The sequence below is a fragment of the Schistocerca serialis genome, chromosome 11, assembly GCF_023864345.2.
Source record: "Schistocerca serialis cubense isolate TAMUIC-IGC-003099 chromosome 11, iqSchSeri2.2, whole genome shotgun sequence".
NCBI lineage: Eukaryota > Metazoa > Arthropoda > Insecta > Orthoptera > Acrididae > Schistocerca > Schistocerca serialis.
In genome coordinates this window covers 167,715,431-167,734,465 of record NC_064648.1, presented here as the reverse complement: position 1 = coordinate 167,734,465, position 19,035 = coordinate 167,715,431, and the positions used below count along the sequence as shown (strand labels likewise).

The following is a 19,035-nucleotide window of genomic DNA, read 5'->3' as shown; positions in this document are numbered from 1 at the left end:
GCTTGCAACATTACTCGGATTCCCACAACAGAAAGAATCAGACAGTGTGTTCAACGTGATTATTGTCATTTTGCCTGTCTGGGTTTTAATACTTATTTTACAATGTCATTTCTTTATACATGCATCATGCATGCATGCATGCATGACTGTAGGCACAGACACTGTTAAAGAAGTGCAAAATAAGATCATAAGTATTGTTTTAAATGAATATAATAGAGGGAAACATTCCACGTGGGAAAAATATATCTAAAAACACAATATGATGTGACTTACCGAACGAAAGTGCTGGCAGGTCGATAGACACACAAACAAACAAACAAACAAACACAAACATACACATGAAATTCAAGCTTTCGCAACAAACTGTTGCCTCATCAGGAAAGAGGGAAGGAGAGGGAAAGACGAAAGGATGTGGGTTTTAAGGGAGAGGGTAAGGAGTCATTCCAATCCCGGGAGCAGAAAGACTTACCTTAGGGGGAAAGTAGGGGGTAAACGCGCGCGCGCACACACACACACACGCACACACACACACACACACACACATCCATCCGCACATACACAGACTGGTGTCTGTGCATGTTCAGATGGATGTGTGTGTGTGCGCGCTTCTTTCCCCCTAAGGTAAGTCTTTCCGCTCCCGGGATTGGAATGACTCCTTACCCTCTCCTTTAAAACCCACATCCTTTCGTCTTTCCCTTTCCTTCCCTCTTTCCTGATGAGGCAACAGTTTGTTGCGAAAGCTTGAATTTTCTGTGTGTGTTTGTTTGTGTGTCTATCGACCTGCCAGCACTTTCGTTCGGTAAGTCACATCATCTGTGTTTTTAGATATATAAGTATTGCTTTAGTTATGTTGAGTGTCTATTGCTTTTGCAGTATCTGAAAATTACAGAAATGTTTCTGAAGCACCCTTGATATTTACTAAACTAATTTTTAGCTTTTTCCTCTTCAGATGATTTTTTCGTTTACAATCGTTTTTATTCCTCGAAAATCCTCTTTATTTAGAGTCAGACAGTGACTGGAATGTAGCGGTCAGAGGCCTGAATCGGAATTCTAATTTTTAAAATTTTCTGGGGGGAGGGCCCCCAAGAACCCCCTCCATACTTGCCACATAATTTCTGACAGCTGCTATGGTAATGGATCCCTGAAACCCACTGTGCTGTGCGTGCAAAAACTTAACTGAGCAGTATTTCATTATTTAAAGCATTAAAAAGCAAGAAACTATCCTGTGTTCCAGGACTAATAGTTTCTTCGTTGGGGAAGAGATTCAGACAGGCTGGTGAATGTTAAGAAATAGAGGCAGGAGTACTAATGCTGTGTACGCCTGCGGTTACTTTTTTACGATCACCTGTAAAGTCTGAGGCACCTGCCGTACCTACGAACCAATTTTCCGACACCCTCCCCACAAAATGTTATGCCGAAGAACTGAAACTAGCCTCGACATCGTCTCGAAGCATTTCGTTACTTTGGAAGTGCTGTCCTCTCCCAGCCACTTCTTCAGTTCGGGAAACAATTCCGTAAGTCACTCATGGCATCGTCACTCTTAAGGTTTTTTCAGTGCGACTGGCTCGTCCTCCAAAAATCGAATTCCTGCTGCAATACACCCGACGGCTAGCAGAAAATGAAAGATACTTCGCAATTCCGTCTCTGCGGAAGAATCGATCGGAGAGGCCCGATTTACCGACTGCAGCTCGCCAGAGACCGAAGCCCCTAACGTGGCAGTCACGGGAGAGAGTAGTGTGGGAGATTCGCAGTCGCCTACCGCCCACACCGCCTGCCGCTCGTCCGCTGCCCGTACCGTGCAATTGAGGTCAGGGACAGGCAGCGGGAAACCTCATACGTCAGGGGGAAGAGTCATCAATAGTGAAATTAAGGCTCGGGAGAAAAAACGAGAAGAGCCGTAATACCATTTCTCAACTGCCCTCTCTGGTGCCTCTCCTTCCATCTTTGCTACGCTTGCCCTCGTTACAAGTGGGTGCGTCCCGTAGTGGGATCTGCATTACCTGGCCTTCCTGTCTGTAGATGCCGACTCGAGAAGTGGCCACAACCTGGAGAAGGGGCTGTCACGGTGGCCCTGCCCCGGAAAATTTTTAGACGTCAGAAGCCCGATTTAGGCCTCTACGCAATATTTCAGTTGCTTTTTAGCCAAAAATAAAGAAGATTTTCTAGGACTAAAAACAACTGTAAATAAAAACTTCAGGTTACCTGCAAATGGCTAAATATTAGTTTAACTTTTTCATTTTCCTTCTTACTGCAATCGTGCTAAGCAAATCTGGGCTACTAGTACTCGGAACATTTACAAACGCTTCCACCCAATTAGTTTTTCTGTTTCACTCGCCATTTAACTGAACGACACCATCTGTGCCACACACGTCTTTATCGTAACTTAACAATCGACAAAGGAACAGACAAAACATCTATTTGCTTGCATTTTTGGGAAAACTACTAAAAAAAACACGATATACGCAGTGTTTTTGAATCCTAAGAAGACTAATAAAATCACCAAACGAAGATAATGTCACAAAATCACCGAAAATTTCATCCGCCTTTAACACTTTACTCGTGGCAGGGGGACGGGGGAAATTAATAACAATAATGAAGAAGACGGGCATTACTATCATCGAATCAGTGCGTGTATTATTAAGATGAATAGATAGGCCAAATGAACATCTTGTGACATCACTTCATTACGAAAACTGCAACACCTTACAGACAGGTGCCTCGAGATTGTGACATTGCTTGGATTCAAAGCAGTTTTGTTACTATCTTTTAACCTGTGGTGGTGGAATCGTCCACAAACAGGTTTAGTGCGTACTCGTGAAGAAAATCATTACAATCTATAATGATTACTGAAATGTAAACAATATGTTTTCTAATGTTTTAAAACATCAAATTGAAAAATGTCGTTCTTTAGTACGACAGTGATTTGAAAAGTTCTCAGAATTACCACGAGAGGTTGGCGCTGACGTAGCAAGTTGTTCGTGTGATATTCGTTGGACTGTTGGCTGTAAACACGTGCCACGTCAGTGCTCTCGGAAGAGAGCCGTGACGGTGACGTGGCTCTGTTGTTGTTCCCGCACAGTGATTTGCAAAGATGCGAAAAAAATTGAGATTCGAGCAGTGATTAAGTACTTCGAACAGCAAGGTATGGAAGCAAAAGGACATTCCTGCAATTTCCAGAATACACTGGGGGATTCTGCCCCTTCATATTCACCTGATGCCAAGTGGACAAATGAATTTAAATTTGGTCGGGAGAGCTTAGATGATAGTCCTCACAGTGGTCAACCGAGATTTGTCACTACTCCAGAAATCATTGCAAAAGTGCACAAAATGGTTACGGAGGATCACCAATTGAAAATGCATGAATTTGCTCGCGCTTGCCAGATCGCCGTGGCAAATTTACACGAACTAAGGTACGAATTGCTGCCACACCTGCCTTATTCACCTGATATGGCTCCATCAGAGTTGCATCTTTTCCCAAAACTGAAAATTTTTCTGGTGAACAAACATTCACTTCAAGTGAAGAATTGATAGCCGGAGTTGACAACTATTTTGCAGGCCTGGAGGAAACTCATTTTTGAGATGGGATCAAGGCACTGGAACATCGTTGGACGAAGTGCATTAATCTACAATGAGACTACATGGAAAAATAAAAAATGTTTCAGTGATGTATGTACTTTTTTTCTAATACGTTCCGAGAACCTTTCAAACTACCCTCGTAACTTTCCATAATTACATAATTAAGTTGATAAATCCATAACAACTACAGACAATATGTAACTGTTAGCAGCCAAGCCTTTTTAAAGTTATCAACACCCCTGCCCCACTAACTGAATTATTAACTCTGAAAGCCGGGCAGTGTATCACTTGCGTAGTGGTATCAATACACACACACAAATGTCATGTCATGAGGGTAAATTCTGACAGCGTGATTACACAAAATGAGGACTAACTGCACAAAACAATCCACGACAGATTAAGGAGCAAGAAAGACCCAGTTGACGTACGGCCAAAAAATGCACCCCGAGGGAGGTACACACAATACAAGCTGGAGGAAAAATATTTCCGACTGTGACCTCAGGCGCACAGACTACCAGTGTGGGACTGGAAGGGGGAGTTTCAGACAAAGCAGTCTGGTAGCCCCCATCGTTTTGTTTTCCTACCCCAATAGTTAGCAAATTTTTCCCAAATTCATTATATTTCCAAAATACACATTTGTGTAGTACGTATAGTAGACACATGAAAACTTCAGTTTCATAGGCAGGCTTAGCGCTAAATCCAACTTTATCAATCAAATCATTCATTTGATTGTTCTGAATCCACAGTGTTATCAGTTTGGCAAGAGAGCACATTGATTACAAAGCATCATTAACTGAAAATATTCATATACCTATGAGTACTGATTTTGTATTGTATTTCTATACAATGACCTATACCATTCTCCAGCACAATCTTCCAGCTTTCAAGTAATACATTGTATTTTTTCTGAAATTAATTATCTTGTGTGTCGACTGAATTTCAGGTTCATAGAGGCTACCACTTTTCATCCTAAAATGCAACTATACACTTTTGTTAGCTTAATGTTTCTGTACAGTTTGACATACAGCAATTATTAATTAATTTAGTAATTAATAACTACACAAAATTTACCATAATTTGCAATACAGTGCTCATACGTGTAAATGAGCAGATTCACAATGCAGAAGAAAAATAATGTCCATGTACTTTGTACATTTAAAATTCTGTTGGTTCTTGTATTTCATCAAAAACAGTAAATTACAATCTAACCAAATTGTAAAGCATCATGTCATTTTCAAGACAACAGTTTGTTCCTACACCACTTTTTATAAGAACCGCCCCTACCACAAAAAAGTCAATCTGCAGTGAGTTTTCAACTGAACCAGACTTGTGTGCCTGAGTTAAGTTACTGCACCTGGGGTGCAACTTTTAAACTGTGCCGGTGTACTGTGAACCGATTAGAGTGAAAAGCTTTTCCTCGCGAATACGACTACACAGCGGAAGTTAACAGACTTTGAATGCGGAATAGTAGGGAGAGCAGTTCAGAAACTGGTAGGAAATTCAATATTCTGATATCCGCAGTGTCATGAGCATGGTGAGAATACCCAATTTCAGGTACTGCATCTGACCACACACACTGCAACAGCGAACGGCCTTCACTTACCGAGCATTTGTGTATAGCTGTCAGCGTTAACAGATAAGCGACAATAAGTGGAACAACCACAGAAATCAATGTGGGACAAACGTATCTGTTAGGACAACTGTAACATTTCGAGTCAAGATAGATGTAATGGAACTTGAATAGCGTATTTGCCTCTATTGGTTATCGTAGAGAGAGCGATCTTTTGGTCGTCTGTATATTTATATACAATATTGCATGAATAAAGGCTGGGCGAGGGTAAAGCTACCATTAAAACCGAACGCCGCGCGATTTGTTACTATTTGGTCGGTCATAATAATAATAACATGCTTTTGAATACAATTAAAATATAACGGCGATACCTGTTTAGTGTTATTGGAAATAATATGTAGTAAATTAATGAGTAAGGTAGCCGATCTTATAAGAAGAGGTAAAATTGGGCATATTGAGGTGTTTCGCTTTATATCGACGAAGCCGATGATGCGGCGTCATTTTTTTTTCATTTACTCTTAGAAATAAACAAGTAAAGAAGTGCTAATTGTGCGCAGTGAAAAAATATAGGGGCGAGTTTTAAATAATTACGGTATACAATCAGAGTAAAAAAAAAGGGACATTTAGTTACACGAAATTGCGGATAGTGAAGTGTGGTCATTAAATTGATTACACCTACAGGGCGGTCAATTCCGGCATAAATATATACACATATCACGAGGGACGCGGTATTGAGACCTTTTTTTTTTTTTTTTTTTTTTTTTTATTATATCGCAGAGAGCAGGCTCCAATTTATGAAAAGGAGAAAAACTGTATCATTAGCATTGAATCTTGGTGTCAAGCAACCAAAACTTTTTATCAAAGGGTTTCGGTGAATGAGTGGTGAATGCGAAATAAAACTGTGAACAAAGTTATTTTAAATAAAACAGAAGAAAAAAGATAGTTTGGTCGTACCTGTTATTATTCCATAAACTGTAACAATTCTTCTCATTGTACGAAGCCTTTATAGACGACCGTTATGACAATTTGCTTCGAAGGGATCTCGTTACGAGTTAAGTTTTGGGGACCTGGTCGAGAGGGGGTAGTTGGTAGATCCTAACTACTGCAGCTATTCTGGAATCAGGTGCTACCGTGACCGTTGTGTGTTGTCAGTGGCTTAAGGTCATCATATCTCATGCTCTAAGATCGACGCGCCTTTCCTCTTGGTATAACGGTGCCTCACGGCAACAACGACGGCGCCGACGACTAAGGAAGATACGATATACTGTGACCATATCAGTTGGGCCCTAGACAACTGGAAAACCAGTGTCCAGTCAGCCGAGTCCCAATTTAAGTCGGTAGTAACTGACGGTGGGGTTCGAGTGTGACGCAGATGCCACAAAGCTACAGACCCGGGTTGTCGACAATGCACTGTACGAGCAGGTGGCGGCTCGGTAATGGTGTAGCCCGTGTTTATGTTGAATGGAATCGATTGTTGAACGGGAACGGTTACGTATGGCTAATCGGAGACCATTTGCCGCCATTTGTGGACTTCACATTCCCAAAGAACAGCGGAATTTTCACAGACGACAGTGCACCACATCACCAGACCGCAACCATTCGCAAATGGATCGAAGAACATCTCGAGCAATTCGAGCGAACAATCTGGCCACCTGTCAAACATTTACAGGACACGACTGAGAGACCAGTTCGTGCACAAAATCTTGCACCGCAGTTGTGGACGGTTATAGAGGCGACACGGCTCAAAATTCCTTGAGGGGATTCCCGACAGCTCACCGAGGCCGCGCCATTCGAGTTGCTGCATTATGCCGTGCAAAAACAGGTGCGACGCAATATTAGGTGTTCCTCAGTTTTTGTCACCTCAGTTATTGTTGTTGTTGTGGTCCTCAGTCCCGAGACTGGTTTGATGCAGCTCTCCATGCTACTCTATCCTGTGCAAGCTTCTTCATCTCCCAGTACCTACTGCAACCCACATCCTTCTGAATCTGCTTGGTGTATTCATCTCTTGGTCTCCCTCTACGATTTTTACCATCCACGTGATCCCTTGATGCCTCAGAAGATGTCCTACCAACCGATCCCTTCTTCTAGTCAAGTTGTGCACAAGCTGCTCTTCCCCCCAATTCTATTCATTACCTCCTCATTAGTTATGTGATCTACCTATCTAATCTTCAGCATTCTTCTGTAGCACCACATTTTGAAAACTTCTATTCTCTCCTTGTCTAAGCTATTTATCGTCCACGTTTCACTTCCATACACGGCTACACTCCATACAAATACTTTCAGAAACTACTTCCCGACACTTAAATCTATACTCCATGTTAACAAATTTCTCTTCTTCAGAAACTCTTTCCTTGCCATTGCCAGTCTACATTTTATATGCTCTCTACTTCGACCACCCTGAGTTATTTTTCTCCCCAAATAGCAAAACTCATTTACTACTTTAAGTGTCTCATTTCCTAATCTAATTCCCTCAGCATCACCCGACGTAATTCGACTACATTCCATTATCCTCGTTTTGCTTTTGTTGATGTTCATCTTATATCCTCCTTTCAAGACATTATCCATTCTGCTCAACTGCTCTTCCAAGTCCTTTGCTGTCTCTGACAGAACTACAATGTCATCGGCAAACCTCAACGTTTTTATTTCTTCTCCATGGACTTTAATACCTACTCCGTTTTTTTCTTTTGTTTCCTTTACTGCTTGCTCAATGTACAGATTGAATAACATCGGCGAGAGGCTACAACCCTGTCTCACTCCCTTTCCAACCAAGGCTTCCCTTTCATGTCCCTCTACTCTTATACCTGCCATCTGGTTTCTGTACAAATTGTAAATTGCCTTTCGCTCCCTGTATTTTACCCCTGCCACCTTTAGAATGTGAAACAGAGTATTCCAGTCAACATTGTCGAAAGCTTTCTCTAAGTCTACAAATGCTAGAAACGTAGGTTTGCCTTTCCTTAATCTTTCTTCTAAGATAAGTTGTAGGGTCAGTATTGCCTCACGTGTTCCAACATTTCTACGGAATCCAAACTGATCTTCGCCGAGGTCGGCTCCTACCAGTTTTTCCATTCGTCTGTAAAGAATTCGCGTTAGTATATTGCAGCTGTGACTTATTAAAGTGATAGTTCTGTAATTTTCACATCTGTCAACACCTGCTTTCTTTGGGATTGGAATTATTATATTCTTCTTGAAGTCTGACGGTATTTCACCTGTCTCATACATCTTGCTCACCAGATGGTAGAGTTTTGTCAGGACTGGCTCTTCCAAGACCGTCAGTAGTTCCAATGGAATGTTGCCTACTCCCGGGGCCTTGTTTCGACTCAGGTCTTTCAGTGCTCTGTCAAACTCTACACGCAGTATCGTATCACCCATTTCATCGTCATCTACATCCTCTTCCATTTCCATAATATTGTCCTCAAGTATATCGCCCTTGTATAGACCCTCTATATACTCCTCCTACCTTTCTGCTTTCCCTTCTTTGCTTAGAACTGGGTTTCCACCAGAGCTCTTGATATTCATACAAGTGGCTCTCTTCTCCAAAGATCTCTTTAATTTTCCTGTAGGCAGTATCTATCCTACCCCTCGTGAGATAAGCCTCTACATCCTTACATTTGTCCTCTAGCCATCCCTGCTTAGCCACTGTGCACCTCCTGTCGATCTCATCTCAGTAAGTTGGCTATTTATCTATATCGAACTGAAGTTGAAAAAGCAAGATTTCAGACGACATCAAAGTGCTACAAAAGTGTTTGAACTTCAAGATTTGGCGTGGACTGCATACCCTGCAACCACCACCAAAATTGCGGCCAGTTTTTGACAGAGGCACCGGCCGCTGAGGACACCTGTACAGGTGGGTCGGGTGGCCCACGAACCGGACAACAGGCTGGAACATTCCCCACAATCCGCATCACTTACGAGTGCCGGCCTTATCGCCTGTGCAGTGAAGGTTTCGTCACACGAGCCACCACAGTACTGCAGTTTCTACTGTCAGTCTTTTCCGCAGACCGGGCTACTGTCGAGAGGAGCGCTACCGTCGACCTTCGAGACACCCGAGTGTTGGCTGAGGAAACTCTCCGCAGTACGACGGTAGCGAACTGCCGGAATCGTTTCGGCCTCGACGTGTCTGCAGGAATTACGGGTGACCACCTCGCGAGACCGGTCGTCGTCCCAAAATGCCACGCAGGTGAGGCGTATCTGCACTTCCTGTGGAAGGCTACACCTCCACAGCTGGAAAACATTCCTCTGGTGAGGCAGAAAATTATTTGCGCGGATTGTTGCCGTGCACGGAAGGGAAATGTGGATGTTAAATAGTTTAGACGAGAAGAGAACAGAAGGCTACGAAATGAGGTGCTACAGGGGTAATGCTGGAGATTAGATGGCTGGGTCACGTAACTGATGAGGAGGTACTGAATAGAATTGGGGAGAAGAGGAGTTTGTGGCACAACAGGTCGGAAGGAGGGATCGGTCGATACGACACGTCGAGGGATCACTAGTTTCGTACTCGAGAAAAGGGTGGTGGGTAAAAGTTGTAGGGGGAGACAGAGATGAATACGGTGAGCAGATTCAGAGTGGTGAAGGCTGCAGTAGTTATTCGGACGTAAAGACACTTGCACAGGATAGAGCAGCACGAAGAACTGCATCGAATCAGTCGCCAGACTGAAGCCGACAACAACAACACCACAATAAAACTGAACTATTTAAGAATCTTAAGAACAAATCAGTATTTTACTGCATACCTAGGGGTTTCTATCACAGCGCACATGTATTTGACATCGAATTCACAAGCTTTCGTAATAGGTCAAGAGCAAGTTTTAACCATTTGTCCCGTAAGGCAGCAGCAAATTGATCCTCGTTCGAGTAGCCTGTACGACTAACACGTCGATCCGATGCATCTCTGAGGTGTTCAAACAGGATTTAGATCCACGTCTGTCTCGGCCAGTCCAAAAGTTTGACTTTTTTTATCTGAAAATAATTTTTATAATGACTACAAGTGTGTTTTGAATCACTGTCCTGCTGAAATATCCAATTACACAGCATATTCTTTCTCCCACGTGGAACAATTTTCTTATCTCGAATGACAGGATACCATCCAGCTTGCCTTTTATTTGGACTAGATGACCAACCCCACATCTAGAAAAATATCTCCACACCATGATGCTGACACCACCGTGCTAAATGGTCGGTACCTGGTCTTTCTAGTTTTTGAATGTGTGTGTGGTTTACGTGATGGCCGTCTACCATTCAAATCACTTGTCTCTAGGTGGCATTTCACAGTAGACACACATATGTTCAGTTCACAATGCTGCCCCACATCATCCCGGATGCCGCCCGGTCACGCTGCACGTACACGACGCGGTAACGAAAGTAGGTATGCGGAGAAGACACAGTCGGCCGATCACCCTAGTGAAGACGTGGGCTGCAAATTGGGAAATCCATTGAGATAAGTGACTGGCCAAGGGCACAGCCTGAAAACAATTATCTTAGAAATCTACTGTTGAGAGCATCTGTAGAAAGAGGTAGGACAGTGAAACCGGTGCTAAATGGATGGACACCCACAGTTCTTCACAGAACATTCGGAGGCTGCCGAAAGAATACAACGCTGGTGCACGCACAAGTGTTTAGGAGCAAACCGTTCGTCGTACATTGTCGAATGTGGAGCTCAGCAGTAGATCACCCCTACACGTTCACACCTCGACCCGACAACATTGTCAATTATACTACTGCGGTGGCCACAGGACCGTCAGGATTTGACCGTTGACGAATGGAAAGTTGTCGGCTCTCCACAGGAATCGCATTCTTGCTACAGTAGGTCGACGGTCGTCTCCACAAACGCCGTCATCGAGGTGAACGGACACAGGCTGGTCGGAGCGATATTATGCTACGGGACACATTCTCCTGCACTCGCACGGGACCTCTGGAAGTGACCTAAGACGTGCCGACAGCTGCAAACCACCCGCATCCACTCACGCTCGACGTCTTCCCACCGTATAACACTCCGCGTCTCTGAGCCGGAACCGTGCTGCAGTGGTTTCAGGAGCATTACAGTGAACTCATGTAGAGGTCTCGGCGACCAAATTTACCTAACATAAATTCTACAGAACGCATCAGGGTCGCTGTCGGGCACCTTCACTGCGTACGCAAATTGGCGGCCCGTCATTTACTCGAATTACGTGGCCCGTGTGTAGACATCTAATGCCACATACCTCCACAAACCTGCTAAGCAACTGTGGTATCTCCGATATGCCAAATCACTGACCGATTTCATTCCACGGATGGCCGAACAAGCTATTAACCGGATGTCGTAACGTTTTGTACGACCTCACTCATTTGCTCGATACGTAACCCCAGAAGTCCGAAGCTCTAGCCGAAGTGACACAGTTGTACGCATCGCTCTGTTGTGACCGGAAACAAACAGTACTGACGACAGTAAGACAACTACAAAACAGTTCTGAGCAGTACTGGAACTACTACAAGCCAGCAGACACAAAGAGGAAAAAATATAAGGGAACAATATAATACCTACATGACCTTTTGTGCTCCTTATCTTGTTTCCTGCACATTTAGTAAAATAATTGTGTACAATTTGAGCAAAAACAAGCATTTCTTTAATCAGATATTGTTCAAACAATAAAAAAAATTTCAAATAATCCCGACAGAAGCCAGAGTGACGGGAGCGAGTGGCGTTACCTGGTGGGGGCGGTCGGGCAGCGCGAGCCTCCCGGGAGCGGCCCCCGCCGCGGCCCCCGCCGGCCGCTCGGGCTGCACGATGGACACCTGGGCGCACTGGCCGTACAGGTCGATGACGGCGTACACGCCCGGGGGCACGCCGCCGCACGCCGCCCCGCGGTCCACCCCGTCCAGGTAGAAGTGCAGCGTGCCGTCCGAGTGCCGCGCCATACCTGCGGACCAGTGGCGGGGTTGGGCGAGTCGCAGTGCAGAACTCGTTTACAGCCACATTTGGGCTAATCCTTTGATAGGGAGGAACTCTGGAAACATTTACACGAGTACACTTACGGTCGTACTGTGGATCTACATTCGTAGTGCAGGGCGGTTATAACCGAAGTTTTGCTAATCGAGCTAGTGTACAGTGAAACCTCTTTATAACGTTCCTCCATATAATGTTTTCCTCTCTTACGTCCGTTTTTTTTTCGGTCCCGACTAAAAGCCCATATAAACAATGTTAAATTTTCCTCTTTACTGTGTTTCCTCTATATTACAATTTCCTCCACGTAACACACGTATTTTTTGAACCCTGGTCAATTATTTACCCCTTTATAACGTTTAAGTGGCTGGATGTAGATGCATTGTTTTCCATTGTGTGGATTCACAGTTTGCACCGGTTCGGAAGGCCCGCGCTCAGTGTGTTTCGTATGTCAGCGGCAGGGCCCGGTCGTGTGACATGTGACGCACATTCTGCTTGTATTCATAGCGTGATGTGTGAGCTGAGCAGCAAACAGTTAATGTGTCTAGTGAGAGTGTGTCTTCAATATAACTTTTTTTTTAATTAATTTATTTATTTTTTAAAAAGCTTTCATCAGTGGACATGAGTGAAAAGCGGAAGAACATTTCTCTCGAAGAGAAGGTTTCTGTTATTAAAAAAGTGGAGGCATCTCCTGGTGTGAGTCGTGTGGAGCTAGCGAAGCAATTTGAACTGGCTCCCTCAACACTATTATGAAAAACAGATCGTCAATAATTGAAAGGTTTGAGAATTGTGGCAATTTGAAACGTACGCATTTGAAACCATCGACAGGTAATGAATTTAATTATGTACTCGTGGAGGGAAGTCAGTGCTGAAACTATTAAAAACTGATTCACAAAAGCGGGATTCTGTGAGAATGAGATGGCAGCTCATGTTGCAAGTGATTTGCAAGAGTTTCAGGAATTAATAGGCAGTGATTCTGTCACTTTTGAGGACTTTGTGGCTGTGGATGACAATGTGGCAACCACGGGAGTACAAAGTATTGAAGACCTGACTGCAGAGAGAAGCTTGAAGAATAATAGTGGCAGTGAAAGCGACAGTGACAAGGAAGATGACCCAGTGCCCTCATATACTAAGGCAGCTGAAGCCTTTGAAACATTCAACAGATATATGGCCCATAGACTTGAGGACAGAACAGTAGTTCAACTTGCTCATTTGCAGCAAGAAATGATTGCCATAGACTCTAGGAGAAATAGAAAACAAATATGCTTGCCTGAATATTTAAAAAAATCATGGGTATGTAATTTTCATATTGCATAGGTTCCTAGAGTTTTGTGCAAATTTAAGTTCTGTTTCATAATTTAATTATTAAAGTAATTTTTTTTTGTAACTAATTCTTTTATAATCTGTAACATTTACTGCGTTTGCGCTATAATTGGGTCAACTGAAGAATGGGATACCACCTGTCAGCTTTGGGCAATGATGTCATATCTTAAGAATCTGTTATAACTTTTTACAGTACAAACTGATCCATTTACTTTCACCCATCCACCTACCGGGTCCCATGTTTTAATTACAAAAAACTAGTCATTTGCAATGAATACCATATTACAGTGTTGTGAAAATTTAAAATGTCACCTACAGCACCGTTTGTCAAAGCTGATTAGTGGTATCCCGATCTTCAGTAATGCCCTATAATTATTATTTGGAAGCCTTCCTGTTTATTGTGTTTTCCTCTATACAGTGTTCAGAATTTGTGGTCCCTTGAAAACAGTTATATAGAGGTTTCACTGTATACGGGAAACTATTTACCGCACGAGTAGCCAACTTTACAGGAAAGACATTCAGACTGTGTGCTGCAGGATGTGTGTTGTTGGTAGTGTTAGTGTTGTAGTGTTACGTGCCATTTAGGTAAATGACATTTTCCACTACGTATTTATAATAAGGAAAGAGGATCGTGACAAAATAGTAAAGTAGTATTAGGTAGGGAATGAGTTTCAAAGCACACATTGTACGAGGTCATTTCATTTCACATTTGTGCAGAGTTGTAATGAGAGAGACGTGCAGTTAGAGTAACCGTCAAGACACAATGACGAGTAAACGTCGTCACCTGTCACGGGAGGGGCCTTTTACGTTTCGACACCGCGGCTCGGCAGTGTCTCGACTGTCGAGGAGCGGACACCCTCTCCGAGAATGAACTCGGCAACGAACAAAAGGGGCTCTAAAACAAAATGTCACTTACTTCCTGTAAAGCCTCCGACGCAGACGTTTCATTCGATTTATATTGTATCTGTTCCGAGTTGCGAGGTAATTGAGATCTGCACATCCATCGAAATAAATACGAGATAGTCAATGACGAAATGTTGATGTCATTTCATAATTAGAGTAGATATCACTTTCCCTTCTACCAATAACAGTTGCAAAGCAGAAGACTTCAAAACTTTCCAGGACTACACACAGTTCTATGGGGATACTGCTTTGCAGGATCTTCCCATAAAGAAGAATGATAGTGGCAACCGAGTTACACGAAAGGTTAATAACACACAATATGTCAGCGTCAAAAGTGAGCGTCCAGTCTCAGCTCCAAACACGTAAGAAGAGGGGTCAAAAATACTTCAGTAACACTGCACCGAAATGCACGTACGAGTGTGCAGTAAAATTGCAGACAGTCAACACGGGTCTGGACAAGGTGAGCAGATATTTTATCAAACAAAACACCAATAATGTGAGGTATTATAGGAATACGGAGAGGTCCTCTTTCGCTCCAGTGTCGAAGAACACATTTCGGAAGTTGGTATTTACTGGCAATTTGGGAATTGCTCCCGGGAAAGCCCAACGGCCAACTGCACCAAAAATTGTCGAAAAAGTTACTGTCGTCGTAGCCGAGAACACGGGACACGGTGCGCGGCCCTCGTGTTCCGCTCGAGCTGCGCCACAGCAGCCGAGTGATCCACAGCCCACCATTTCAGGAACGCAGTTCCAGGCTGTCAGGGATGCAGACATCACATTAGTAATCTGGAAAGTAAACACGGTGCACATTAACAAATGTTACCTTCTCGACTGGCAACCAAAACTGAGTTTCTTTTGACAGTTTATTCGTAAATTCTCCCCTGCACGTCCTTACAAATGTTCCCACAAAAATCACTGTCCTACGATCACTCGTTTTTCAAGGGGTCGCTCTCGAGTAATGGAAGTTTGATTCTGATCACCCTGTATTTGCAGATTTTGAGAAAACTTCAGACCAGTGTCTTTGAATTCTGCAGGTAAAAGGAATAAACCACACATTCCAAATGTTGCCTACAACTCTCGCAGAAATTAGATTGCAGTTGTTAAGAGCCGAGGTTCGAGAAAGGTGAGCACTAGTCGAGAAGAGAGTGAGCCGAGATTGTAGAGTATCCCCGATTACGACCAATACGTTCCCTGGCGAGCACTAGAGGAAACTGAGAAGAAATTTAGAACGGGAATTGAGAAATAAAAACTTTGAGGTTTGCCGACGACATCACAAATATGTCAACGACAGCAGAGGAGTCTGAAGAGCACTCGGTGTGACACGGCAGTCTGTAACGGTTAAGTCACAGGTGTACGTCCGGCGGTGCGCTCACCTCGACAGGGGGCCGGCCACAGGTACACCGTGCCGGGGAGCTGCTGCTGACGAGTGGGCACCCCGGGGTTATCGCAGCTGGGTACGTAAGCCCGTAATGCAGCCGATCACCGCACACTGAAAGTGTTTCGGTGCTCCCGTCGAACTTCGAGCGTAACGGAAATGACACGAGCACCGCCGGTGTCCTCGATCGGAGTGGAGGCCGACTCTAGTTCGCATTTGCACTCGTATCGTACAAAATGTAATTAGTACGACGAATGCCGACGCGTCAGTCCGAAGAGTGAAGCGGCACAATTTGGCCGACGTACGGAAATCGTTCGGACCCTAGGTGTATTTAGAGACAAGGCGCCCAGTAGTTACGTATATAATCTCCGCTCGGTAAACGATTCGTAATTTTTGTACTGTAATTTATACATTAATTAATTCGGCAGTAAAACACATTTTAATTAAAAAAAATTTGAAATTGATATAAAAAAACTATCACGATATAATTACATGTATGTCACGGCACTGGCAGAGGTTGTACAAGGGCTCCCCAGAATGTAATGTGTCGCCTTTTCTTTGTTTTATTTCTTCCTCGGCTGAAAACAATGCTACAGATGTGAAACGTTACATGCGTATTATTTGAAGTCTCCCGAGAGAGCGCGCCAAGTTTCCGTTACCTCCGACAGATAGCGCAGCTGTGGGACAGTTTCACAGTGGCACCTATAGGACGTGTACATTACGAGCGATGAGCCGCCACTGAATTTCTCACTGCAGAGAAAGAAACTGTGAGTAATATTCGCAAACACTCGTGCGAAGTCTCCGGAACATCAGCTGTCGACAGAAGTACAGTCAGTTGCCGGGCAAGGAGGGTGAAGTCATCGGAAGGCGGTTCGGCGGAGCTGGAAATCCGCAGTTTGCGGCGGTCGGGGAGACCGACCGCGGCCGCCACACCTGACGTGTCTGACCCGGCAACCTCGGACTTCCACCGGTTTGGGCCATTAAAGGATGCCATTTGTGGAAGACATTTTGTTGACGATGGGGCGATTCACACAGCGAAGCACTGGCTCCGCCGCCAGGACGAGAATCGGTTCCGACAGGGCAAACGACTCGTCGTTTCACACTTTCGGAAGGTCACAGAACAGGTTGGAGATTATGTGGAAAAATAGGGTGTGTAGATAAAACACCATTCTTTCGTGTGTGTACTTCTTATTATGTTTAATAAAGAACTGTAGAAAGGGGGGGGGGGTGGGGGTGGGGGGCAACACACACACACACACACACACACACACACACACACACACACACACACACACACAGAGTGTTCATTACTTTTTGGGCAACCCTCGTTTCACATGTTTTACAATTTTTAGTTCTTAAGATCTGTATTTTTTGTGTGTTTCTTTCATTTGTTGTTCTGCATTTTTGGTATGTTTCTTTCATTTGTTGTTAATTTAGCATAGTTTCGCCTTCCTTTTTTGAACAATTAATAATATGTAAATTCTGATTAGTGCAACGTAATGTATGGTAAAAACTTGTGTCGACCTGAGAAAGATAAAAAATTTTTCCGGGTGAACAGCATTGCCGGGCACTGTGACTTTACAGCATGTCACAGTTTCTACAAAGTGTCCTAGTTGTCCCGCGGTTCCACGCTCGAGGAATTCTACAAGCAGAGGGACCGTGCAGTCGAATGAGAACATCACTGTGCCTTACCGGGAAGTGTGTGAACACCTTCACATTTCTTCGGCGGGGGATACGTAGGACGTTTACGCTGTCGGCTCTGCCACGCGCCCCCGGCCCGTCCAGATGCTGTCGGACAGAATCGTCACGTCACACAGTGACACCCGCCCTCACATTGGCAAGTGGACGAAGGCTACACTTCAGCGACTCGGTTGGGAAACACTGCACTACGTTCTGTACAGACAGGATCTTTCACCGTGCGATTTTCACACCATTGGCAACCTGAAGAAAGACACATGCATATGGGGCCATTGTAGGGTCCCATTGCAGCGGGTGTTCAGTTTTAATCCGACTGCACCTCATATTTAGAAAATATTATTTATTTGTATGGGTTTAAATTTATTTCCAAATATTCATGTAATTCTGTTCTTTTTTTTTCATGTGGTTTTACAAGATCGTGGCGACACTGCACCGTTTTAGCTGACTGACAGTCAACAGCCACAAAATAATGCAATTTGCGAAATAGAGAGCCTTTACTACAATAATTAGAAAATAACAAGTCAAAACCTTTGAAACTGAGACTGTAACTGATGTTAGGTTTACTAGTCATTAAGAGTTGGCTCATCATAGATGTGGTACATACTACACTGTGTATGATCAAAGGAATTTAATTGTGCATCTTTTTTCAGAAATTAAACATCAACCTCAGAAAACTTAAAAAGTAGGAGAAGGAGAAGAAAAAGGAGAAGGAGAAGAAATAAATAAATAAAGGAAGAAAGAAATAAGGATGCAACTTCAGTGTTTTTATTTCAAGAAAATTCATTCATCCCTATACCAGAAATTATGAGAATGTCACTGAAGTGCAAATACAAAATATGCTGAACGAAAAGATTGCTGACAGACACCACTGAGTGGGTGATACTGACCCACTCTGTTGCCGACGACCACCTCATCCAGGTCGCAGGGGTAGTCCTTGCGCAGCACGACGCCGTCCACCATGACGTTGCTGCCGGACAGCATCCACGTCCCGTGCTCCAGGTCCGTCATCGTGCACGGTAGCTCCAGCTCGTCTGGCCGTACGGACGTTACCCCTGCAAACCGAACGTTCTCCGCTAACGGCAACTCGCACGCGTACCCTCTGGAAGGCGTGCCGCTTTCGTAACACGAGCGGGCGTGTGGCGTACTTAGTAACGTGTCTAAATAATAGCCTTCTTCACGTTACCAAAATAAATGTGGATGAGCAAAATCACAGTTTAATTTCGGTTTAATTAAACAACAATAAAATAAAGTTTGTGATATGAGCTAACATGCTGTTTAGGTAAACAACCATGAAATGAATCGCTCTGCTGCCACGCGCAAGAGTTATCTCACAGTAATGAGCCACTTTATGCATTAAACAGCGCAGTTACATCAGACCCCGGCTGACGGTTATTTGATTACTAATCGTCTCTTAGAGAACTGCCTCACTGCAAGACTGTCTTGTCAGCCGGTAATCTATGTATTTTTCTTGCACGGATAATAAATTTTTTCTCACTCATCTTGCAGTTTTATTTTATGTTACTGCTGCTCAATCGGACATATGACAATGTAATTTATCACTGTGTTAGTTGAAGCAATACCGGAGGAATCTGTGTCGACTCGCATTTCCGAAACACCACCGGAGCGGTCCAAAACGATTTCGTTTGCGGTTGGCGCACTTTATACACGGGCCTA

At 43.9% G+C, this 19,035-nt stretch overlaps 1 protein-coding gene across 1 annotated transcript in view; it reads right to left on the bottom strand.

Moving 5' to 3' along the window:
- The window catches only part of LOC126426594 (neuralized-like protein 4), a 294,930-nt gene that overhangs the window by 155,756 nt on the left and 120,139 nt on the right, over positions 1 to 19,035 (bottom strand). The window contains exons 15-16 of the mRNA XM_050088488.1: positions 18,249 to 18,413; positions 11,828 to 12,039 (exon numbers count right to left, since the gene is read on the bottom strand). Coding sequence (XP_049944445.1) covers positions 11,828 to 12,039; positions 18,249 to 18,413 — 377 coding nt within the window. The remainder of the gene's footprint in view (positions 1 to 11,827; positions 12,040 to 18,248; positions 18,414 to 19,035) is intronic.